The sequence below is a fragment of the Scyliorhinus canicula genome, chromosome 9 (assembly GCF_902713615.1).
Source record: "Scyliorhinus canicula chromosome 9, sScyCan1.1, whole genome shotgun sequence".
Classification (NCBI taxonomy): domain Eukaryota; kingdom Metazoa; phylum Chordata; class Chondrichthyes; order Carcharhiniformes; family Scyliorhinidae; genus Scyliorhinus; species Scyliorhinus canicula.
In genome coordinates this window covers 38,144,663-38,154,276 of record NC_052154.1, presented here as the reverse complement: position 1 = coordinate 38,154,276, position 9,614 = coordinate 38,144,663, and the positions used below count along the sequence as shown (strand labels likewise).

Genomic DNA, 9,614 nt, shown 5'->3' with positions numbered 1-9,614 from the left:
GATGAATACAGCCTGTCAAATATCTAAAGGGGTCTGTTTTAAGTTAATGATAGAGTAAGTCTAATACACAAGGTAAGGACTTAACCTAATGATTGACACATAGAAACCATGTTACACAAGGGTTAGATCACTGCATTTTAGTACAATACCTTCAGCCTGTGTTAACCATCGAGCAGCAGTAGATCTTTGAATTCTGCAGTAACTTTCAAATCCATTCACTTTTTTAATACTTCTAGGATTAACTTTCTCCTTACTATTAAAAAAAGTATTGGCATCATTTGACTAGGTTATCAATTTAATTTTAGGACTTATCAAGACTACATTGTAGTTTACTTGTTTATAATATAGACTTTGGAAAAATATTGCTGCACGTTTTCTCTCTCTTTGCTTCTTCCAATCTTGTACCCCAGCAGAGATCCTATTGAGAACGCAGGAAAGGGTATTGTTTAGAAGATGGCTCAGGACTGATGTGTTGCAGAGCCAGAGCACGAGTTGGGGCAACTCTTCTTTATATTTTCCTTCCAAAGTATGCTTGTCCCTCACCATGATGGCATGACTGAGATTGCTAACTCAATTTATGGAATTGTTAGCATGCACTTCCATCCTATTACACTGTCCCCCAAACCAATGGAACCCCCACAGGTTGCAGAAGTTACCAAGCACCAATAGAGAATGAAATTTGCTATAGTCACAGTGGAACATAGGCTGTTCTCCTCCTTTCGAGAGAGCTGACTTTTATATGGGTCCTGAATGTGTCGCATATAAAACAATACATGCAACAATTTGCTCAACAATAGTGAGGCAAAACCTGCTTGTTAGTAGAATGAGTTTATTCTGCCAGCTCTTTAACTCTTACCCCCTCACCCCTCCTTTTGCAGCCCTTAATTTTTCTGGGATGTTTGGAGCTCTCCCCTGTGACTACACGCAAGAGTACTTTATTCACTTCTCATCAAGGTGCATCTTGGAAAAGAAAATATTTGGCAGTAAAAAGTTTCTTCCCAAGCAAATGAAAAGAAATTGTTTTTTAACCTTTATGTAATCTGTCAGTAATTATTGGCAACCCACATGGGCCAACATCCGATCTGACCAAATCTTATACTGACATGTTTTCTTCTGACTGGAAGTATCTGATATGCTGGTATTGAATTTAATCACATTATCGATATACTGCTCAATTTCCAGCAAAATGGAATCGGGTTGTTGTGTGGACCGGAGATATAATAGTTTGTGCCTCTTGCTTTAGGGGAATACATTAAAGGACAAGTGACACTCCTTGTTTCCTAGGTAGGCTGCTGACGCTGTTTAATGAAATCATTATTTATGTTTTGGTGGATTCTTTGGGGTTTTCTCGGCTGCCGGAAACTCGTGTCAAGTTTAAAGACTCCAGCGAGCGGATCTCTACATCTAATTGGGATGGGGGTTGTTATTACAAACTGGAATGCCAGCTGCTCCCTACATCTTATAATTGGGATGGGAGGGGGGTACCAGTCGGAGTGTCTCTCTCTAAGTGACATTCAGCAACGCACTCCTCCAGCTAATAAACCGAGGTTTCATAATCTCGCTCCAGACAACCACACATGGAGCAGTCTTGCGAGACTTTGCTGTTTTGGGTGCTGCCAACCATACCTTGCATGTTGGCGATTTCGGTGCCATCTGATCTATATTGTCTGCAACACAAACTGCACTCAGTGAGAATTTACACGATGCAATTCAATTTTTCAAAACCTATAACTACTGTTAACCATTTTGTCTGTTGCAGATCTTTCCTATCGCTGACTCTCCTAGGTACTGAAGTAATTTTTTGATTTGGAGAATTTTCTTTTGCTTAAAATGAAAAGAATTTGGGGAATGCAAAATATAAATAGATCTGCAAAAATAAGCCCTTTCCACTTTGTTTATTGCTGTTGTTTGGATTTGACTTTCTGGCAATACAATAATAAAGGCTTGTGTCCAGATGGTGGCTTCCCCGTTAGGACCCTGGCTCTCTTTCTCACACAGCACCCCTATCAATCATCTTGGATGATTCCCAACGCACAATTATGCCAAAAGGCTTTGTAGATGTACATAAAAGAGCAAATTATATGCTATTCACACAAAAAAAGAGAAACAATTAATAAAAACACACGTGACTGTGCGTGTCGTATTTCTAAGGATGACTATTTTTGACAAGTTAAGGCGATCGGATTTGTTGGCAACGGGCCGGAAGGGAAACAGTAAAGCTAATTAGACTCATTGGAGTTACAGGCTGCACACCATGAACACATTCTGATGATTAAAGCTATTGTCCCCCCACCTCCTAACAAACCCATGCAGCTCCCGATGAAAATAGTGACCACATCGAGGAAATGTAAGCAGAAAAACAGCGACCTGACCGGAATAATCCTATTCTGCCTCGAGGCTGGTTTGTCCTTATTGATCAATGTATCATTTAGCACCGGGCGAGCACACAATCAGAAATTGTTTACGCAATCCACGAAATAAACCCGTTCAATTTCATTAACAAGAGCGGTGATCATAAACACACACACACAATAAAATGGGCAGCAATACATGTTACCGTCTTTCCACCGTTAACATTTGGTGGTGGCATCTGTTCCGATAAATACAACGCCGTCGTTTTAATAGACGCCCTGCTAATTGAAAGGAAGGAAGGAGGCCTCCAGCTCCCGTGCTGCAGAATACCAATCAATTCGGCAACAGAAATTGCAGTCAAAATAAAATAGGATATATGCATTATTTATAAAATCAAATGTAACCACGTACCAAGTTGTTTATTTTATTTTTTTAAACAGCGGTGTCCGTTCGAAGCAATATTTTTTTTTAAATAAAAGCGTTCGTACAAAACATAAGTCAAATCCCAGATGTAAATGTACACAGCGCCCATACTCAGAATAGCCAACACTGGACATTTGCTGAATGTTCGGTGAAGCTATAAAAAAAATAGCCCGGCGGTGAGAGATTAGCCTGGTCTCTATAGCAGTAACGGATCCGAGCAATGGGATTCTCTAAGTGTACATGAACATTACGCAAGATCCTGCGCCTTCAATCCATCGAGAAGGGGGTGAGAGGGACCCTGTTCGCTCTAACGGGGTTTCAAACACAGCAGCATCAGGACTCAGGAGAGCGAAAGAGCCATCACGGAATATTCCTTGATTCAGCACCATCCACTCCAGACTGCTCTGAAAACAGGAGCATCCTCCCTCCAGCATTGGAGCAATGCTGCAAGATTGGAAAAAAACATCAGGTCTGTTGTTTTTCTCTTGAGGTGTAGAGACGCATTGCTGTGCCAAAAGGCGTAATCCTCCTAACCAACTGAATCTCGTCCTTTAGAAGATTTCATTATAAATATGCCATCATTTTTGAATAATTATCGCAGGCGGTCGAATCCCAGATGACTGGAATTTTATAGTAGCCGAGTGTTGGTTCATTTCTGGTGGACTCATCATCTTTGTTGAAGGCGTTGCTCGTGTTTCTTTTTTTTTGTTTTGTTGCCCGGCTTCTTTAATTGTCCAGGCGCCTTCTTGCTCTGAATTGTGATCCTCATTTCATGCATGTCCAGGGGTGGCAGGTTCGATTTTGACGATGGAGGGTCGTATTGTGGAGGTTGGGAAGATGGCAAGGCTCACGGACATGGCATCTGCACCGGCCCAAAGGGCCAAGGAGAATACGCGGGCTCCTGGAGCCATGGCTTCGAGGTGGTGGGAGTGTACACCTGGCCAAGTGGCAATACTTACCAGGGGACATGGGCTCAAGGAAAGAGGCACGGCATCGGAGTGGAGAGCAAGGGAAAGTGGGTCTACAAAGGCGAATGGTGCCATGGTTTCAAAGGACGATATGGAGTTCGGGAAAGCACTGGCAGTGGAGCCAAGTACGAGGGAACATGGAACAATGGACTACAAGATGGATACGGAACAGAGACCTACAGAGATGGAGGTAGGAGAAGAAAACTTAACCGGTGTCTCAATAAACCCATCTTTTGCAAAATAAAAGGTTTCAGGCGAAAATGATGGCAATTGTGATAAAGCTGTATTAAAACGTTATTGGGCGTGCCAAAAAGTTGATAATTGGAGACGTTAGTCTTCGGAGGATCACAGGACCAATGCCGCATGTGACCCACACATTTGTAATACATTCTGAAACCCCTTCTATCCCAAATTCCAATATGACAATGCGAATCGCCTGTGAAAATGGAGAACTCGGATTTCAAAAAAGAAAGCCACAATGTTAAGTACCTAATAATAATGGAGACCGAGTCGGTGCAAGATCAATAGATCTCAAACTAAAAACGCGGGTCAAAATGCCCACTACAGTTTTAAAAAGTGCAGCTGAGGCAAGACAGATCCACACTTGTCAGCTTGTTCAACCACCCCCCATTTCTAAAGATTCAGAAAAACTTGGCAAAAAAACAAAGAAGATTGTGATAAAGATGAGGCTTATTAAAAAGTCTCACAAGTAAATAAGATGAAGAATATTTTCTTGTCGAGAGAACATGGGGTGCAATGCTAGAAACTGATCATCCAAAAATCCTATTACATGAACATTATTTATCTGCAAGACCAGATGTAAATGAGTGCTTTGGTTTTGCACAGGACCAGAAAACCAACATAACTGAAAACATAATTTTGAAAGAGCACAAAACAACACTAAATCGGACAAGCAAAGAAATCCATAAGGGGAGGGGGGGAGGGGAGGGGGGGGGGGGGGCGGTGATATTGCAACTGGGCTTCAGGCAAGGAAGAGAAGACAGGTAGAGATAAACGCCAGGGCACCGTGATAGGCTAGTGATGACTAGGCAAAGATTTCAAGTTAAGACGCGGGTCTGCTGACTTTGCACAAACGGTGGAATTATAGCATTTAAGGTTTCAATTTTATTCACTTAAACTCTTGGCAATCCTGTTATCTTGGCAATCATACAATCCGTTTTCCGCATTGTGCACTGTGGAAGAAAACGCTTTTTTGAAACCATTCCCAGTGCGGTTGTGATTGTGGAGCTTGTAACCGAAGTGAAGCAACCGGTTACATGTGCTTCTCAACTCCGTGTGGAATAAATAAGGTGGCACAAGGACTTCTGCCCTATGGCGGTGGTCATAGTAAAGTTGGTGTCACCAACTACCTGTGTGAAACATGCAAGAGATGGGAAATGACCAGACTAAACAAGGACAAGAACCTTTTAAAGGAGCTGATAAAAAGGGCGAATAAAACATGGAATTACGGAGATAGTGACACAGATTTTAAGGATTCATTGAGTAGGAACAATGCCGAAAGTAACTTTTCCTTCTGATGGGTGCATGATAAATTATTAATTTATAAGAAACCATGAACAAGGCTTTATTAGATTACTCCCGTTACAGAACCCTTGGTTTTGAATTACAAAAAGCAGAATGAAAGCATAAGTCTGTTCGATTAAAAACAAAATCGAATGTAACCAGAAGGATGTCAGAGAATTCATAAATTCTCTAATCCGTGCAGCAGACATTGCACAGGGAAAACAATATCATCTTAAAGCGAATTGCGGAGAACCTGTATCAAAATGATCACAATACTTGCTTTCCTATACATACATGTTAAAATGTGCAAAATTGTGTTTAGTGCTCACTGCGCCCAGCTTGCAGTAAAATATGTCAACTTGGATTAATGTTAATTTGTTGGAGCTGTTTTTCCTCATTTCTGGAGTCACTCTTCCATATTCCACACTATTGTTGCAGGGAGTGGTGACAAATTACTTTTACACTTCTGGCCCAAATTGTTTAATGTCGCCTTATCAAATTTAGCAATATAACGTTCCTGTGAAGTGTTTTAAGGCGCTTTATTTCGGCAAAAGGGCTATAAAAATACTAGTTGTTGTTTTACAATGTGATTACTGGTCCTTTTTGGGATAGAGATAGGGGAAACATATTAATATGCAAACACATGTCTTTTGTTCCACACATAATGGACTATCTTCTGATCTGGCACGAGCACTTCTACAAACCTTTCTCACCAACAGCAATTAATCAGTAATTGACCTTAGGATTTACAGCAATTCAACCATGTAGCTTAAAGGAACAGGTAATTAAACATAACTAAATCCCAGGAGCACAGTAATATATATTACATGATATAACACCCCTTTCATTATAAAACAGGATACCAACTGACTTATTATGAAGAGCTCTCCAGGAGAGCTGTTAGTCACCATTGTAAAGTATTGGGGAAAAAATAAACCATGTTTCCAAACATGCTCGCAGTATCATAGAACCATTGAATGATTACAACTCAGAAAGAGGACATTAGGCCTATCGGGTCCGTGCAGGAAAATGAATTTGTTGTTGCTATTGATATTACCAGTAGGACTAAAGAAACATGGATGTCAATTTCACACAATGCTATGCTCACAGTAAATATGGAACAGAGAACATCTTACATAAAACTGAAAAAAATCAAAATCTGCTGTGAATTTCTTGCCTCGGAGTGCTTTCCAAAAATCTGCTATTATATACTCGATAAATTCATAAAAATATACTATTTTCAACAACATTTTTCAATATATGTTTTTAAAAATGGTTTCAACTGGACCATAAAACCTTTATGGCAAAAGTGTTCAGATCTGAGTCTAGAAATACAAAACATAAAACAAGAAAAAACAACAAAAAGTATGCAAAGAGGGTCAATTTTAACATTAATGTCAATAAAATATGAAAATGATACACAATAAAATTAGGCTGACTGACAGTAGCCATCCATTACTTAAGCCTTGATTCACTGAAAATGTACAGATTCTCAAAGCCAAGTTACCTGGGCATATTTGTAGCTATCACAAAATCTTTCCCCTCTAATTTAGTAGCCTTACACTGAAACATGCATCGTCATTGATTTTAAAATTCATCCATTACAAAAACAATCCTTTCTGAATAATTTTGTCCTTTAAAACAATTACTTAAGTTCAGGTTTAAGCCGATTATGATGTTGGGTGAACTGTTTTAGCTGTGCTTGAGAGCCTGACTTGAAGATATGGGAATCAATTTTCACTGCCTTTGCCTTGTGTTCATGAGGCAAAATAGCCTCAAGATCTGCAATCATTGCCACACCTGCGATATGACCAGCTTAATTTTGAAATGAGCATCCCATCGAGTGACCACAGCACATCACAGTGGGTAGCACTGTTGCTTCACAGGACTAGGGTCCCAGGTTTAATTCCCGGCTTGGGTCGCTGTCTGTGCGGAGTCTGCACGTTCTCCCCGTGTGTGCGTGGGTTTCCTCCAGGTGCTCTGGTTTCCTCTCACAAGTCCCGAAAGACGTGCTGTTGGTGAATTGGACATTCTGAATTCTCCCTCGGTGTACCCAAACAGGCGCCAGAACATGGCGACTATAGCCTTTTCACAGTAACTTCATTGTAGTGCTAACATAAGCCTACTTGTCACAATAAGTATTATTTATAGTTGTTTTTTTACTTGTTCATGGGATGTGGGTGTCACTGGCTAGGACAGTATTTATTACTCATCCATAATTGCTCTTACAAAGGTGTTGGTCAGCTGCCTTGTTGAACTGCTGCACGCCATATGTTGTAGGTAGACCCACAGTGTGCTAAGAAGGAATTTCCAGGATTCTGTACCAGAGACATTGAAGGAATGCGAGAGGGGTTCAAGTCAGGATGATGTGTCCTGGAGGGAGCTTGCAGGCGGTGGTGTTTCCATGCATTTGTTGCCTTTGCCCTTCTAGAACAAAGAACAAAGAAAAGTACAGGAACAGGCCCTTCAGCCCTCCAAGCCTGCGCCGACCATGCTACCCATCTAAACTAAAATCTTCTACACTTCTGGGGTCCGTATCCCTCTATTCTCATTCTATTCATGTATTTGTCAAGGTGCCCCTTAAATGTCACTATTGTCCCTCCTTCCACCACTCCTCCGGCAGTGAGTTCCAGGCACCCACTACCCTCTGTGTAAAACACTTACCTCGTACATCTCCTCTAAACCTTGCCCCCTCACACATTAAACCTATGCCCCCTAGTAATTGACCCCTCTACCCTGGGAAAAAGTCTCTGACTGTCCACTCTGTCTATGCCCCTCATAATTTTGTTGACTTCTATCAGGTCGCCCCTCAACCTCCGTCGTACCAGTGAGAACAAACCATGTTTATTCAACCTCTCCTCATAGCTAAAGCCCTCCATACCAGGCAACATCCTGGTAAATCTCTTCTGCACCCTCTCTCTAAAGCCTCCACATCCTTCTGGTAGTGTGGCGACCAGAATTGGTGATTCTAGGTGATAGAGGTCATGTGTTTGGAAGATGCTGCCGAAGGAGCCTCAGTGTGTTGCTGTAGTATACCTTGTAGATGGTACACATTGCTGCTATTGCGTTTCAGTAGTGGAGGGAATGAATGTTTGAGGTGATGAATGGGGTGTCAATTAAGCAGCTGCTTTGTCCTGGATGGTGTCAAGTCTCTCAAGTGTTATTGGGGCCACACTTATCCAGGCAAGTGGAGAGTGTACCATTATACTCCTGACTTGTGCCTTGTTGATGGTGGACAGTCTTTGGGGAATCAGGAGGTGAGTTAGTCTCTAAAGAATTCACAATCTTTGACCTGCTCTTGTAGCCACAGTATTTATATGGCTGGTCCAGTTCAGCTTCTGGTCAATACTGACCCCCAGGATGTTGATAGTGGGGAATTCAGCGATGGTAATTCCATTGGATGTCAAAGGGAGATGATTAGATTCTCCCTTGTTGGAGATGGTCATTGCCTGGCACTCGTATGGCGTAAATGTTATTTTCCACTTTTGAGTCCAAGCCTGGATCTTGCTGCATGTCAACAAGATTGTTTCAGAATCTGAGCATTTGCAAATGGTGCTCAACATTGTTCAATTATCTGTAAACATCCTCACAACTGACCTTATGATGGAGAGAAGGTCATCAATGAAGCACTTGAAGCTAGTTGGGCCCAGGACACCATCCCGAGGACTCTTGCAGTGATGTCCTGGAGCTGAGAAGGTTGATCTCGAACAACCACAACTATCTTCCTTTGTGCAAGGTATGACTCTAACCAGTGGAGAGGTTTCCCCTGATTCCCATTGACTAGGGCTCCTTGATGTGACGTTTAGTCAAATATTGCCTTGAGGTTAAGGGCAGTCACTCTCACCTCTCCTCTTAAGTTCAGTTCTTTAGTCCATTTTTGGACCAAAGCTGTAATGAGGTCATGAACTGAGTGGTTTCAGGTACTGAACTACTTTTAATATCAAAATTGTCATTCTATTGTGTTCCTAATTACCATTTCAGGAAAATTGGTTAGAGTCTGTGAATGTTCTAATTAGTTCTATGGATAATGGAACCAAAATATCTGTCAACGGTTAAGTGTCACATTACTTTGATGGGTCCAAGAGGTTGAGCAATAATATGGGTCACTGCTGCTCCAGTCCAATCCCCAATCTCTCCACCCACCTCTGTTGTCATTGGAAAAAAATGAATTGACTGCGAGTTGCTGGATACATGAATAACCAATGAGTTCCATGGACACCATTGACTGGTTATTCAATCTTTGATTGGCTGAGATAATCAGATTATTCTGTCGGTTATAGAAATTCTGCATGCAACAAAGGCAACAGATACAAGAATGACAGGTTTTGAAGAATGTAAATAGGTGTT

The 9,614-nt window shown here is 41.4% G+C and overlaps 1 protein-coding gene across 3 annotated transcripts in view; it reads left to right on the top strand.

Annotated features, from left to right (window-relative positions):
- Nucleotides 1–2,972: 2,972 nt before the first annotated feature.
- The window catches only part of jph3 (junctophilin 3), a 211,615-nt gene continuing 204,973 nt past the window's right edge, over nt 2,973–9,614 (top strand). For 2 of the 3 annotated variants that reach the window (XR_005461789.1, XM_038806526.1), the window contains exon 1: nt 3,009–3,933. Coding sequence is in view for 2 of the 3 variants with exons in the window: in XM_038806526.1 (XP_038662454.1) it covers nt 3,552–3,933 (382 nt within the window). In the remaining variant the exon portion in view is untranslated. Of the gene's footprint in view, nt 3,934–9,614 lie in introns of all 3 variants that reach the window. The other variant, XM_038806528.1, reaches the window with a different exon arrangement.